Source organism: Stomoxys calcitrans, chromosome 2 (genome assembly GCF_963082655.1).
Source record: "Stomoxys calcitrans chromosome 2, idStoCalc2.1, whole genome shotgun sequence".
NCBI classification, from domain to species: domain Eukaryota; kingdom Metazoa; phylum Arthropoda; class Insecta; order Diptera; family Muscidae; genus Stomoxys; species Stomoxys calcitrans.
The window spans coordinates 207216241-207232173 of NC_081553.1; the positions used below are offsets into that span (position 1 = coordinate 207216241).

General features: G+C 39.3%; 2 protein-coding genes across 2 annotated transcripts; both read left to right on the plus strand.

Moving 5' to 3' along the window:
* Positions 1-989: 989 nt before the first annotated feature.
* On the plus strand, positions 990-2279 carry LOC106082476 (ATP synthase subunit O, mitochondrial). Its single transcript, XM_013245018.2, has 3 exons — positions 990-1100; positions 1357-1794; positions 1873-2279. The coding sequence occupies exons 1-3, from the start codon at positions 1071-1073 to the stop codon at positions 2026-2028; spliced, it is 624 nt and encodes a 207-aa protein (XP_013100472.1). The 5' UTR covers positions 990-1070; the 3' UTR covers positions 2029-2279.
* A 4294-nt stretch (positions 2280-6573) lies between these two features.
* On the plus strand, positions 6574-13055 carry LOC106082475 (RNA-binding protein FUS). The gene is made up of 2 exons (XM_013245017.2): positions 6574-7716; positions 12933-13055. The coding sequence occupies exons 1-2, from the start codon at positions 6574-6576 to the stop codon at positions 13053-13055; spliced, it is 1266 nt and encodes a 421-aa protein (XP_013100471.2).
* The last annotated feature ends 2878 nt before the right edge of the window (positions 13056-15933 follow it).

Sequence of the window (15933 nt, forward strand, 5' to 3'; positions counted from 1 at the left end):
TTCCTGGAACTGGACACTAAACAGAATCAACCAGACAAAAGATAGAAGACAATACACTGCTATAACAACAACAATCCCATAGCAGCCGGTTGTACGTACTGGATTGATCTGATGGATTCCTTCACCGTCAAGGGCTGCCGCCTCAGTGTACAACACACTGCTACACAACAACAACGAAAGATAGAATACAACACACTGCCACAACAACAACAACGAAAGATAGAATACAACAGACTGCTACAACAACAGCAACGATAGATAGAATACAACACACTGCTACAACAACAACAACTGCAATCAGACTAGGATTATTGCCATCATGCTAGTCGTTTTTCCCAAGCGTAACCTGTGATCACGCATCACCTGTTCCTCTGCCCAGATATCTTACAAATTTGCCCATGAATATCCTAGTAAGGAACAGGGGCAAACTTCTCCCATATCAATGATTGCAGTCCGATAAGGGGCCTCCTTTTTATAGCTAAATCCGAAAGGCGTGCCGCAGTGCAACACCACTTTGGGGAACAGTTTTCACATTGCTCCTATACCATTTTTTTAAATGGCATAGTTCCTCACAAATGTCGCCAGCGTTAGGAGACAACACTGACATTTTTTTCTGATGTTCCCAGTATTTCAAACAAGGGGTTTAGCACTATATCGACTTACTTATCAGATCGATCTCTCAGGATGTACACCACCAGAGTTTCTATATCTGGATATTTAAACAACCCAGCAAGCAAATGAAGACCGACGGCACTTTTACAAGAATAAAATCACTCATTTAACAACCAGCGCAGGAGAACCGTTAAACAAAGCACCACTTACATTTCACATCACTTGTTTTAATTTTTGAATTTATTTTCCTGACTGCTGCTGCTTTGAATTTCCCATAAACTCATAAACTGTTAAAATTACCCTATTTCGATAACTGATGCAAATGTCAACTTTTTCTATATCGATTATGTCGAACTCGATAAATGGATGGAAAAATCGTCCATAATTGTTTGACAGCTGTCAACCAGTGAGGTATTCGTGAATTGGTTTTCTGCAATCTTGTACAAGGCAAAAATACGATGGCCGCCGTTAATAAATTATCCATTTTGGTAAGTAAAATTATAATGTAATGAAATTGGCAGTTTTTAATTAAACCAATCATAAAATGAGAGTGTGGCCACTCTAAGGGCAATCTGATCTAGTGACAGGTGAAAATGTTATCTGGAAAAATTACCCAACAATTTTTTTTGGTTATGTAATGTCACGCACAGAATCCAAAAAAGTTGTAGGGATTAGAGCAGGGTTCTGTTTTAGCAACATTGTTAAAAAAATTATCCAAAAGTTTAATGCATTTCCTTCTTCCAGAGCCGTGCTATGTGCACTGGTGCCCAAGCCGTCAAGCCACCAATCCAAGTTTTCGGTTTGGAGGGCCGTTATGCCACCGCCTTGTATTCTGCTGCCACCAAAATGAAGCAATTGGACCAAGTAGAAAAGGATTTGCTTGCTTTCCAAGCAACCCTCAAGCAGGATAAAAAATTGCGCGAATCCGTAGTCAGTCCCATCGTTAACAAGAAAGTTATGGGTACTGCCTTGAAGGAAAGTGCCAGCAAATTGCGTTGGTCCCAAGCCACCGGTAATTTGTTGGACCTCATGGCCAACAATGGTCGCTTGAGTGCTTTGGATGGTGTCATCAATGCTTTCAGCGTCATTATGGCTGCCCATCGTGGTGAAGTTGTTTGCGAAGTCGTTTCTGCCAAACCCTTGGATTCAGCTCAAAGCAAACAATTGGAAGGTGCTTTGAAGGTAAGTACATATACTAGCCGGCTTGCGTAAAACAAATGAAAATGATTAATGTGTTTGTTTGCAATGTTTCTTTTGCAGTCTTTCTTGAAGAGCAACCAAAGCTTGAAGATTACCTCCCGTGTTGATCCCAGCATTATTGGTGGACTTATTGTATCTATTGGTGATAAATACGTAGACATGAGCATTGCCAGCAAGGTCAAGATGTACACTGATGTCATCTCCTCTGCCGCTTAAGCGCTCTATGAAGCGATCCAGGCTTAAATCCTAAAATTCTCTTAGGTTCTTTTTCATTTATTAGTTAAAAAATACATACTACCTTTAATTTTAACTTTCCGAATTGTATAATTTTAAATGCGTTCTAAATGCCCTAAAACGTCATAGTTTTCATAACAACAACAACAAAACAGACTCTTGGATGAAATGTGTTACAAACATCAACAAACAAAAACAATAAAATGATGGAAGTTGTAAAACAAGTCAACGAACAGCTTGCAATATTTTAATGGTATATTATTCTGAGGAATTTTACACCATGCAATTCCCATTTTGGCTTTGGTCTTTTAATCTACCGAATGACATGACCTATTTTTTTTGAACAATGCTATGAAGCGGTAGATTTTTAAAATTTGAATAAATAAAATGGTTAACTAGCAGATAATGGCATATAACACACTGAATGAAAAAACTAGGCTGCTTGCACGCCTGCGTAAATGTTCAGGTGAGTGGGTGTAACGGCAACCAGCAGCAAAAAAAAGCCAAACAGTGGACGAATTTTCGTAAATAATGGATTTTTTAAACTTGGAATGGGATTAAATTACTTTGTAAAATAAATGGGCTTTTTATGGGTCCAAGACCATTAATTGGTCTAAAAGACGGCTACATCCAAATTTTATCCTATCTGAACCATACTCAAGAGGGATGTATCGGCGTTTAACGCAACTCACTATATAAAATTGCAGCAATATCGGATAAAGACTTTGATGGCCAATCGGATGATCGGTCTATATATCATCTATATCCAAATACGGTCCAATCTGAGCCAAACTGATATCGAGCAACGGAGCTTACTATGTCAAATTGTAGCGAAATCTGTCCAAGCATATCCGAATATGCTCTGATCTGCACCATATTCGAAACTGATGTGTAGGGGTCTAATGCAACTCACTCCACCAAAATCGGGTAAGAAATACGTCTTGCGCGAATTGGGCTAAAGACTTGCAATCGGAAAATCGGTTTATATAGAAGCTATATTCACTGTTTCAAATTTCAGGCAGATCGTTTGTCTGAAGGCTATGTCAAGATATACCCTAACAAGCCCCATCTTTGAACTTACTTGGTAAAGCAAGTAAAAACGTCAAAATTTGGCCGGATCAAATCTTGGGTAACAACCACCATGGATTCTGCAAAAAATTACGTACGTCGTTGTATGCTATCTTGTTCCATACGCCACCTTCGTCTTTGAGATAAACGCATGAAGTTTACAAAACTCATTCAAACATGCCTTATTAAGCATATTTACACTTTAATTTATCGAAAACTAAATGAAATACGTTAAGTTTTCTGAACTCAAAAAAAAACTAAAAAATTGCGTATGGAACAAGATAGCATGTGGACTAGTTTGAAAAAATTAAATTAGGTTATTGTTGACACTTCTAGACCCTCAGGAAGATGTATGAGGCTATTGATGTTTATGGGGGCGATATCAAATTTCATTTAAATTGGGTAAAAATTGAAGGGTATAGTTGAGTCTCTATCTGAGGCCTGGGAGCTGTTTATATAGGCTATATTTACTTAACCAAATTTCAGCCGGACAAAATCGAACATAAATTTAGTCTTCTAAAGGTTCAAGAAATCAAATCCGAGGCTCGGTTTCTATTGGGGCTTTTTTTACTTATAGACCTATGTGGTCGAGACTATGGTGCTGGTAGGCATAAACGTGCTTCAAATGCCTACATTCAGACAAATCGGAAAATCACACACCAAACTATTCCAAACAAATCGGACAAAAGTAAGGTTTCCAGGGGTCAAGAAATCACATCAACGGTCCGGTTTATATGGGGGTGTATCTTTTTATTCACCTATCTAGGCGGGATTTGGGGTGGGTGTAGGAAGATAAATTCAGCTAAACCGTAAACAAGCAACTAGTAAAAGCGTGCTAAGTTCGGACGGGCCGAAACTTATATACCCTCCACCATGGATCGCATTTGGATAAAAATTTCTATGCTATTGGAGGTATATCAGGTTATGAACCGATTCGGACCGCACTTGGTTTGGATGTTGGTAGAAGCCTTTGTGCAAAATTTCAGCCGAATCGGATAAGAATGGGGTCCTATTGGCGCTCAAAAATTAAAGTTGGTTTGTATGAGAGCTATAATAGGTTATGGACCGATTTAGACCATACTTAACATGTATGTTGAAAGTCCAAACAAAACACTTCATGCCAATTTTCAGCCAAATCGCCTAATAATTGCGCATTTTAGAGGTTCCAGGATTCAAGGTCCGAAATCGGTTTATATGACAGCTATATCTTGTTTTAAACCGATTTGGGCCATACTTAGGACAGTGGTTGGAAGTCATAACTAAACATATCATGCAAAATTTTAGCCAATATATTATCAGCCATCTTCAGCCTATCAGTTGAGAATTGAGCCATCTAGAGGCTGAAAAAGTTAAGATTCAAAATCGGTTTATATGGCAACGATATCAAAACTTAGATCTATTTGGTTCATTAACATTCCCAACCGAAAAACATCAATAAGTTCATGTGCTTTCAACAGACAAACGGACAGACGGACCATATTTGGAACGTACGTTGAAGGTCATAAGAGAAGTTGTAGTCCTCTAGATGCACAATAGATATGAGTATAATCATGAGATCCGTTTATATGGAAGCCATATCAGGTTATGGATGGTTTTAGACCATTCTTCCCATAGTTGTTGGAAGTCAAAACATCATGCAAGATTTCCGGCAAATCGCAAAATATGGCGCACTCTAGAGGCTCAAGATGTCAATGTGCGAGATCGGTTTATATGGCAAACACCTCGAACAAAATTTCGGCCAAATCTGTAAAGAATTGTGCTCAAGAAGTCAAGATGTAATATCGGTTTAAATGGCAGTTATCTCACAACATAGACCGATATAGCCCATTTACACTGCCAACCGATCTACACCAAAACCTCGTTTACACTGCTCATTAAATCCGGATTTAAGGCTCTCGTCAGCTGATTTTATAAAGGAAAAATAGATGATCGAGTCATTAGATCCGGATTTAAAGAGCAGTGTAAACGGGTTCAATAGTAAGTTTGTGTAGATTTGTGTACAATTTTAAGCTCCTAGCTTTATTCCTTCGTAAGTTAGTATAGTTAGTAGCTTTAGCCAGACAGACGGAGGGATAAGGCTAAATCGTGCTAAGTTCGGCCGGGCTAAACCTTGGGATGTATGAGAGTTGTATCAGGTTATTGACCGATTTGGATCGCACTTGGTACAGTTTTTGGAAGTCATTACAAAATACAACATGCTAAATTCTAGCCAATCGGACAACAATTGCGGCTGGCAGGGGCTTAAATTGTCAAATCGGGAGATGGGTTTATATGGGAGCCAATCAGATTATAGACCATACTTTGCATGAGATTTGGAAGTCGTAACAGAACACTACATGCAAAATTTCAGCCAGATTGAACAACAATTGGGGCTTCCAAAGGCTAAAGTTGTTAAATCGGGTTTTCAGTATATATGAGAGCTATATCAGGTTACTGACCGATTTCGATCGCACTTAACACGGCTGTAGGGAGTCATAACAGAACATTAAATGCAAAATTTCAACCAAATCGGGGAACAATTGCGGCTTCCAAGGGCTCAAGATGTCAAATCGGAAGATCGTTTGAAATGGGAGCTATATCAAGTTATAGAGCGATTTCGACCATAATTTGCAAGAGAGTTGGAAGTCGTAACTGAACACTATGTGCAACATTTCAAAAAATCGGATAATAATTGAGGCTTCTAGAGGCCCTTTTGCAATCCCCAAAGACCTACATCAATAGGAAGTAACTGTGCAAAATTTCTTGCGGCTAGCTCTACGCGTTCAACTGCTATCGTGATGTCGACATGGCTATATCGGACTTAGAGTTTTTTAAAATTTTCTATAACATTTAAATTTTTCTAGAAAAATTCCAATTTTCTATGAAAATCTTATCTTCTGAACAGGGTTTTAAAATGAAATTACTCATCATAATGATCTCATTTTATGGCTGATTATCGCCCACTGTGTTTCTATTGAATGCTTGAAAAAGGGCGCTGTATCGCAGTATCTGCAACGATGAGTCTTTACTTTTATTTTGATATGATGGTGGTATTAAAATGATGCAGACATGTTATGCAATCTAGTTTTATAATTTATTGTAGATTCACAGCCATTTTTGGAAAAACTACAAATGGAAATAGCATGTGATGGAACTATGTTAGATATATGAAAACAACAACAACTACACTGTGTTTTTTTGTTTTTCCCATACAAAAGACGATATGAAAAAAAGAGCTCTGCAAAAAAATTCGCATTAACAAAAATTAGGTCTTGTTTATGGTACATTTAAAAAAAAGGAGATGATAAGTTTGGGTGCTAAACAGTTCCAAGGCTTAGTGCAACATTTCCAATTAAACCTACAACATATCGCGCAACGACCGCTTAAGCAAAAAACATAACGAAAACGAGCGTTTTGCAGAAACTCCTTTGAGTCTGCCTTGTAAACTGTGTTCCTTAACGAATTGATGAGAAAAAAGATATGCATTTATTTGAAAAACTTTTACTCTTCCTTGCTTGTGTTTTAACATTTTGTGCGGGCCAGAGGTATACGCCATCATATAATTATCCTGCTGCTCAAAGAAGAGCAGGATATTCTTATACATCTCCGCTGTCATACAATAGTGTATCATCAACGCCAGGAGCTACCTACAACAAAGCCAACTCGGGCTATTATTCGGGCAGCAATCGTTCAAGGTATCCTTCGAAAACGTATTATCAGCCATCTTCATCAGCCTATCGATATGGCACACCAAGTTCTTATCATGCCACTAGAGGTTATTCTGGATCATCAGGTACTGGAGGTTATCCTAGTGCTGTAAGAGGTTATAGCACTTCCCCTGCTTCCACTAATAATCGTTATTATAGCCAAGGCTCCACAAAGGATTACCTTACAAACACCTATAATAGGGATTACAAATCAAAAGCCTCTTCAAATGCCAATAAACCCTCAAAGGATAAAAGCCCAGATCCTATTAGCAAAGCCGATGCAGAGAATGCCAAATTTGCTGGTGCCAGCAATCAGGAGCAAGAAGACGAATCAGCAAGAACTAATTTGCATTTTAAACGCAAGAAGCTGCTGAGAAGGCGCTTGGCAGCCTCCTCCTATGGCAATCGATGTTTACCCTATGGCCGAGATGCTTCTTCGATTAAATCAACTGCCACGCCTCCTCCCAAGGAGCAAGGTCGTTTCCTATTCGATCTTAATGTCTACAATGTTTATCCACAAACCTCCGTGGGCATAGGCAATGGTTGTGGCGGTTTTGGTGGTAGCTTTGGAGGTAGCTTCGGTGCTGGTGGTGGACTATTTGGCGATGCTTTGGGTTTTGGGGGCGGTGGTTTTCCTGGATTGGGAGGAGGAGGTGGAGGTGGGGGCTTATTAAGTGATCCTTTATCTGATCCTGTATATCCCACCAATTCAGGTCTGAACAACTTTTTGGGCTTGTGGGCTCCCGGTATATTACAGAATGCCTTAGCCGTAACCGCAAGACCATTGGCCGATCCAGCTCCTTCACCATCGACACAAGAGGATGAAAGTGATCCTGAAGTAGATCCCGATTATCGTCCACCACCGCCTGTTCGTAGGCCGAGACCGAATCGAGTTTATTATGATTCTGCGGGAGCCGTAAGTACCCTTTTTTTCTCTATCCAAAAAAAATTCTACATGCAGTCTTTTTGCTTTAATTTCCAAAAAATAAGAAAAAAAATTATTTCGTTAAAAATTTTATCAAAGGTCAAAGTTGATATAAAAATCAAATAAAAAAATATTTAATCCTATTACAGCCAATTTGGATAAGAATTGCAATCTATGAAGGCTCATGGATTCGGATCTATGGCTTTTTCGAGTTTTAATCAATCCGATTTCATGGTTGAATAATCGATAAAAGTACCAAAATATGCAACTGTTTTAAAGAATTGTGTATGGATGTGTGTGATATGCACATTCATGTATACGCATGTGCGCTTGTGTATGTCACATAAATTCCCAAAAAAGCAGTGTAAACGGACAGGATTTGTTTTTACACCCACCGCCATAGGATGGGGGTATACTAATCTAGTCATTCCGTTTGTAACACCTCGAAATATTGATCTATGATTCCATAAAGTATCCTGGATCCTCTCGTATTTGTCAAGTTCTTTGGACGGTTTCTCTTTATAGGCAGAAATTAGAAAAGGATAATGGGAGGTCATAACAAGAAATCCCCATCCATGGATGATTTTTTCTATATGTTTGAAGAAGTATTGCGCTTTCTAGAGGCTCCTAAGGTATATTCGAGAGACTGGTTTAAACCCCGTTTACACTGCTCATTAAATCTGGATTTAAGGCTCTCGTCAGCTGATTTTATAAAGGGAAAGCAGATGACCGAACCATTAAATCCGGATTTAAAGAGGAGTATAAACGGGATTTGCATCAGATTTTGTAGCGATTGTAACCGTTCTCGGTATATCTTTTGGATTTCATAGCAAAAGTCCTCGTGCAAAATTTCAGCCAAATCGAATAAGAATTGCGCTCTCTAAAGGCTCATGCGTTATAATCTGGAGATCGGTTTATATGGCAAGTTTTGGAACCAGTTGAAAACATATTTGATATATTAGTTGGAAGTTGTAGGAAAAGTCATCGTCAGTCAGCAAAATTTCAGTCAAATCGGATAAGAGTTGCGGGCTTTAGAGGCTCTAGAAGTATATTTGAGAGATCGGATATAAGATTTTGGACCGATTGGGACCATACTTTTTTGAGTTAAAATTTCAGCCAATTTGGATAAGAATTGCATTCTCTGAAGGCTCATGGATTCGGATCTATGGCTTTTTCGAGTTTTAATCAATCCGATTTCATGGCTGAATAATCGATAAAAGTACCAAAATATGCAACTGTTTTCGTATGGATGTGTGTGATATGCACATTCATGTATACGCATGTGCGCTTGTGTATGTCACATAAATTCCCAAAAAAAAAACAGTGTAAACGGACAGGATTTGTTTTTATATCCACCGCTTTAGGATGGGGGTATACTAATCTAGTCATTCCGTTTGTAACACTTCAAAGTATTGATCTATGCTTCCATAAAGTATCCTGGATCCTCTCGACATTCTGATTCGATCTAGCCAGACGGACGAACGGTCGTCTGTCGAAATCACGATAGCGGTCGAACGTCTAAAGCTACCCGCTTGAAATTTTGCACAGATACTTAATATTAATATAGGCCTTTCGGGATTGCAAATGGGCCATATCGGTTCAAATTTGGATATAGCTCCCATATCAACCGATCTCTCGATTTGACATCTTGAGCGCCTGGACGCTGCAATTTTTGTCCGATTTGGTTGAGATTTTGTTATGACTTTTAACATTTGTGCCAAGTACGGTCCAAATCGGTCAAGGTGTTACTAACGGAGTGACTAGTTTAGTATACCCCCATCCTATGGTGGTGGGTATCAAAAATCATAGGATTCTCTTTCCTGAGGTCCTATTTAACTCAGTCTCCCAGCAGTCAGTATTGTAATGTTTGCGATCGTGTGAGGATGTAAACTTGGAAAGTGAAAATTTTTCAAATTTCAGTTTAGGTGTAAAGAGTGCAAACAAAAAACCTCGGCGCAAGTTTGAGGGGAACTTGAATTTCTACAGCCCATAGATTGTTTAGCAATATTATGCGCCATGAACAAGTTCTTAAACAAAGTCCAAACCTTTTTCATAAAAGAAGTTAATTTGTCGAAAATTTTATTTGTGGCTGATGAATTATTTTTTGCGTGTAGCTGTGTGGGCTACTTATGCCCACTGTCTCACAGTGGGATGGCAAAAAAATAAGTCTGCCATTTTGGAACGGATAGTGATATCTTCATGAAATTTTACATGGTTATAGCTGAGGCGTTATCCAGTTTATAAGCAAAATTTCGGGGCCCTAGAAGTTCCAGGGGCCCACTGGTGGGCCTTCAAAGTTGCCACCTCGGCCCTATAAAATTTTGTTCGCGCTGTCAAAAGAGCATTTATGGTCCGATTTTCAAAATACTAAACATATCGTTTTAATTTTCCACAAATTTGTAGAAAAATATCTTTAAAAAAACTGAGTACAAATTTTGGCCACATTTCTTGGTGAAAACACCCAAAATCCCCACACTGGGGAAAAAAGTTTGCAAAATTGGCATTTTTAGTAAAAATCTCCGTAGAGACCTCAATCCTTGGATGGCAAAAAAAATTGTTTGCATGCAATTTGTTATTACTTGGGGCAATGAAAATATGTTATAAAGTTGGGGGGTCTCAGCTTTGCGTTTTGAGAAATCCAGGGGTTTTTCCAGTTTTTGTTTGTTAAAAAATGCCAATATTTTACTTCACAGACCTCCTATTAGAGTTAACACAATTTATAAAAATTGCACTTAAAACGCATCTAAATTAGGTCTTCTTATAGTACAGTAAGAAAAATTGATAGTGCTGGGTCTAGTTTTCTATATAGAGACGAAACAATGAAATTACTTTTTTTTACGAAAAAATGCCAAAAATAGAAATTTTTTAAATTTTTTGATTTTTAACTCGCATAACTTTTGACTAAATGGATGGTTTCAACTTCCAAAAAAGCCTTGAACAACCGAGCGGATAAAGAAAATGGAGAAAGTTGGGAACCACAACTTTGAGACAGTCAGTAATTTTATCTACCTTGGCACCGCCGTAACCGAAACGAATGACACCAGTTTTGAGATTAAGCGAAGAATAATATTGGCAAACTGATGCTACTTTGGACTAAGTAAGCAGTTTAGAAACAAGGCCACCTCTCGACAGACGAAGATTACACTATACAAGACACTGATATTACCCGTGCTGTTATATGGTTCTGAAGCATGGGTAATTGTGAAAGCAGATGAGGCAGTGCTTGGAGTATTTGAGAGAAAGATTCTTCGTAAAATGTATGGACCAGTTTGCGTTAACGGAGAATATAGGCGGCGTATGAACCACGAGCTGTATGACGACACACATCAAACTACAACGGCTGCGTTGGCTAGGTCATGTTGTCAGAATGGATGAAAAAGCTCCAGCAAAAAAGTCTTTTAAAGGCAAACACGGTTTTACACGCAAACCGGGAAGACCAAAATCCCGATGGAAAGATCAAGTGGTGAGAGACACCTCGAACCTTGGTGTCAGAGATTGCCCAAAAAGTAAATGCGGATTTTTCATATAGTCGGCGTTGACAAATTTTTTCACAGCTTGTAACTCCGTAATTGCATTCTTTCTTCTGTTAGTTATCAGCTGTTACTTTTAGCTTGCTTTAGAAAAAAAGTGTAAAAAAAGTATATTTGATTAAAGTTCATTCTAAGTTTTATTAAAAATGCATTTACCTTCTTTTAAAAAATCCGCAATTACTTTTTGGGCAACCCAATAGAATGAGCGCAGAAGATCGAGGCGCTTGGAACGCTATTCTACGTTCGGCTAGTGGAACAAATATTCTGTCATAGCCAATTAAAGTAAAGTAACTTTTGACTAAAGAATCGGATCTTAGCATATATCGCGAAAATTTAGTTAATTTTATTAGCTTTCCAAATCAGTTAAAAACTTTGAAATCGGTTCAGAAATGCCTTCACAAGCAACAAAATAAAAGACCAGCCTCTGCGAAAATTTCAAAAAAAAAAATTCTAAGTAAAATTTCTTGGACACTATAAAAGATATTCCGCACATTTGGGCCTGTTTTTGTGGAGCTTTTTAAGCACTTTCCAGCAAAAGTTTTTTGATATCGGACCTTAAATACGCTTTTGACAGCCCAAACAAAATTTTGTAGGGCGGGGTGACCAACTTTGAAGACCCACCAATGAGCCGATGGGACTTCTAGAGCCCAGAATTTTTTTATATAGACTGGATAACACCTCAGCTATAACCATGTAAAATTTGAATATATCTCTATCCGTTCCAAAATTACAGACTTATTTCCCTTAATTTTTTCCCATCTCACTGTGTGTCGTTAAAACATTTTAACTTAGCCACTTCATATCTACTCGCATTCTAATGATCTCTGCTTGATACGCTCGACAGGTATCAAGTTACCTGCTCGACATACCCTTTGAAGTATACGCCAATGCTTATATGGCCATTAAGTTTGGAACAATCCGCATAGAAGTCTTCGTACCTTCTATTTAGTTACAAGCGGCTAATTAGAGCGTCGTCCTTAGACTAGCCATTTTTGAGTTGCGTCTAAATATTGGACAGGTTTTGCATTGCCGTCAATTCTTATGCCATTCTTAAGATGTGATTAAATATTGGACAGATTTTGAATGGCCGTTCACCAGATCACAACACCATAATCCTATTTAGATCAATTGACAATTACAGTTGATAGCCTATGCCTGGCCAGGGGTTTCAACTTATTGGGCAAGAATCTCCTGTTTGAACTTTCCCTAATGTTAGTTTTAAAGCTCTAATCTAAATAAACCTCCACCGTAGTGCAGAAGTTAGCATGTCCGCCTATGACGCTGAACGCCTGGGTTCGAATCCTGGCGAGACCATCAGAAAAAAATTCAGCAGTGGTTTTCCCCTCTTAATGCTGGCAACATTTGTGAGGTACTATGCCATGTAAAACTTCTCTCCAAAGAGATGTCGCACTGAGGCCTCGGCTATAAAAAGGAGGCCCCTTATCATTGAGCTTAAACTTGAATCAGACTGCACTCATTGATATGTGAGAAGTTTGCCCCTGTTCCGTAGTGGAATGTTTATGGGCAAAATTTGCATTTGCATAATATTTTCTATAATAAAAATTAAAAAAAGTTTCTAGGTTCAAACATTTTTGTATATTTTTTGTTTTTAATCTAACTTTTAGAAAATTCATACTAATTTCAAAAAAAAAAATACTAAAATGTTTTTTTTTACAGTCTCCCATTACACCGGCACAATTGGTTGGTGGAGTGGCTACAACGGTCAATGGTATCATACAACAGTTAACTGGAAATGTTCAACCTGTCTATCAGTCTTCCTATAGACGTTCCTATGGCTAAACTGCATAGGAACTGAAACCCACTTTCGATATTAGGTTTAAATTATTTCTAAGATAGTTTTGTTTTATTACTTATACACGTACGATTTTCGAAAATATTGTTAATTACGAATAAGAAATAAAAAACTAATAATAATTGGTTTCAAATTTAATCATTTTAGGGAGGACAATAATAATTTAAATTTTAGATCCATGGTTTCTTAGGGCAAAACTTCTTAGAATATATCGTAGTGTACGATTTGGACAACCGCAATAATTAAATCACCCTAATGTTCATCACACGAATGAGCATCGGTCCACACCCACCTTAGGGTCCACTCGGTGTGTGCCAGTGGCCCTTCGCATCCAAGAAAACATAACAGCTTGGAGGGTCTTATTCCTTCTCCTGTTGGAATCATAACTCTCAGGGATACGTTGGCAAGATCGTAAGGTAGGCCAGTAGGTTCTTACAATCCGGCATCAATGTATAGAAAAGTTGATGCCAAACGTGCTTATTTCAGTACGATACGGTAGTGATAGTAAAGCAACACCGTATGATGGTTGTTATTGTAGCCAAATTTGCATTTGGAGTTGGCGATCCTCGTCAAGCTGCTGTAGGTAAGCAAGCACGTTCCGCGGGAACATGGTGTCCATTGGTTATTGAATGTGCCAATAACTCGCCTTGTCATATCGAGGATCATTGGCACTCAGTATGCAAGAGCCGGTGCAGCCCGGCCTCTCACTGAGTCTCCCCGCTCGATACAGCTGATTGTTCGCGACTGCAGTTGTAGCTGCTACATACGGGGTATTCCACTAACCGCAACCTGTGGACGCGCCCGGTAGCTCGCAGCTAAGCTTCTCTTGACAGCTATGAGCACCACACAGATCGGACCTTAAATTTCCAACCTTTGTGGTGATCCCAGCTATCCCGTACCGGGAACACCGTATGGTAAAAGGCAATGCCGTATGGTATGGATGAAATATAAAATGAACCAGACGATTATGGGCATATAGTAACCCACCTATGTTGGGGTTGTAAGCTTGACCATTAATTGGGACACAGCTACCAACCGGCGGTATGTACACGTTGTATAGCTCCATCTCGGCAATACCAGACCTGACTGCTATCCCGATGCACTCCATGTAGGGTCACTAGCGCCAGACGCTGGCGAGATGGGTCTATATTGCTCGGAATGGTGTATCACGAAGGCCAATCCCCCACCTTCATTTCTTGAGCGATCCTGACGTAAATGCAAATGCAAATTTTGCCCATGAACATTCCGCTAAGGAACAGGGGCAAACTTCTCACATATCAATAAGTGCAGTCCGATTCACGTTTAAGCTCAATGATAAGGGGCCTCCTTTTTATAGCCGAGTCCGAACGGCGTGCCGCAGTGCGATACCTCTTTGGAGAGAAGTTGTACATGGTATAGTACCTCACAAATATTTCCAGCATTAGGAGGGGGAAAACCACCGCTGAAAATTTTTGTTGAAGGTCTCCCCAGGATTCGAACACAGGCGTTCCGCGTCATAGGCGCTACGGTGGCCTCCTTACGAGCGATCCTTACTTACCATATTGTATCCGTGACAACTGTGTGAGCTGCAGGTGCTGGTCAGCTTTGTCTCCTAGATCGTCTCAATATGTTCTTCCAATTCAAAAAATCCACAACCTCGTCGATCTTGCCACAGCGAATTCAACTGCAAAAATGATACACTTCCCGGCAATGGCCTGGCAATATTGGGGCTGGGATGCTGATGTTGCGGGGGGTCACATAGTCCAACGACAAGGACGCAGAAGGCTTCGACGACGACGCTTGTGACCCACTGCTGTCTAAGTTCGCATAGCACCTTGCAACATAGTCAGTATGACTAAATTCCCGTAGTGATGTAAGGCCAGAGCAAGATCGGAAATGTACCCACTCCATGCACCGATTACACCTCACCGACACCGACCGATGATGGGGGCGGTACTGGAAAACCGAACAGAACCAGGTTCCGGGGTTCTTTTCAATGCCGGCACGGACCAGAAGCGTGCGGGGAAGGCACTCCAGGATGTGCCTCTCCCATGACGAAACCAGTAGAAAAAGACAAAAGTCGGGCGGTGCCGACTTTAAAATACCCTACACCTACCCTATAAATACAAAGTGGGAGCTATATATAATTCTGAACCAATTTTGATGGACCTGGGCGGATGTTTTCAGATGGACTATTAAAATCCCCGTACCAAATTTCGAGCAAAGCAAATATGTTCAAAAGGTTATAACTACGGTTGACAAATGACAACAAATTACCCAAAATCTGATGAACATATATATGGGAGCTACATCTAAATCTAAATAGATTTTGACCAAACTTTTTAGATATTGTGGTAGTCATCGAGGAAAGCGTTGTGCACAATGTTGACAACATTGGTCAATTAATGCGCTTGCGGCTTTAGAAGTGAAAATCGGGCCATATACATAAATGGCAGCTATATCTAAATCTGAACCGATATCTATGAAATTCATCAGTAATGTAGAGAGTCATATGAAAATCCTTCCTGCTTAATTTCGAGAGAATCGGTTAACAAAGGAGCACTTTATTGCAATATTTCTCAAAATCGGACAAACATATATATCGGAGTTATATCTAAATCTGACTCGATTTCGACCAAACTTCTCATATATTGTGGTAGTCGTCGAGGAAAGAGTTGTACAAAGTTTTGGCAAGTTTGGTTAATAAAGGCGCTTGCAGTGGTTCTAGGAATGAAAATCGGATGATATATATAAATATTGCAGCTATATCTAAATCTGAACCGATTTCAATGAAATTCACCAGTAATATTAGGAGTCAGAAGAAAATTCGTTCTGCCAGAATCGCTTAACAAATAAGCACTTGATTGCAATATTTCTCAAAATCGG

What these genes read in the sequence shown, in the direction of transcription:
- LOC106082476 (XM_013245018.2), top strand. Translation starts at nt 1,071, where the DNA reads ATGGCCGCCGTTAATAAATTATCCATTTTG. An exon ending in TTAATAAATTATCCATTTTG is followed by an intron (nt 1,101 to 1,356) that starts GTAAGTAAAATT and finishes TCCTTCTTCCAG; the next exon opens with AGCCGTGCTATGTGCACTGG. An exon ending in AATTGGAAGGTGCTTTGAAG is followed by an intron (nt 1,795 to 1,872) that starts GTAAGTACATAT and finishes TTTCTTTTGCAG; the next exon opens with TCTTTCTTGAAGAGCAACCA.
- LOC106082475 (XM_013245017.2), top strand. Translation starts at nt 6,574, where the DNA reads ATGCATTTATTTGAAAAACTTTTACTCTTCCTTGCTTGTGTTTTAACA. An exon ending in ATTATGATTCTGCGGGAGCC is followed by an intron (nt 7,717 to 12,932) that starts GTAAGTACCCTT and finishes TTTTTTTTACAG; the next exon opens with TCTCCCATTACACCGGCACA.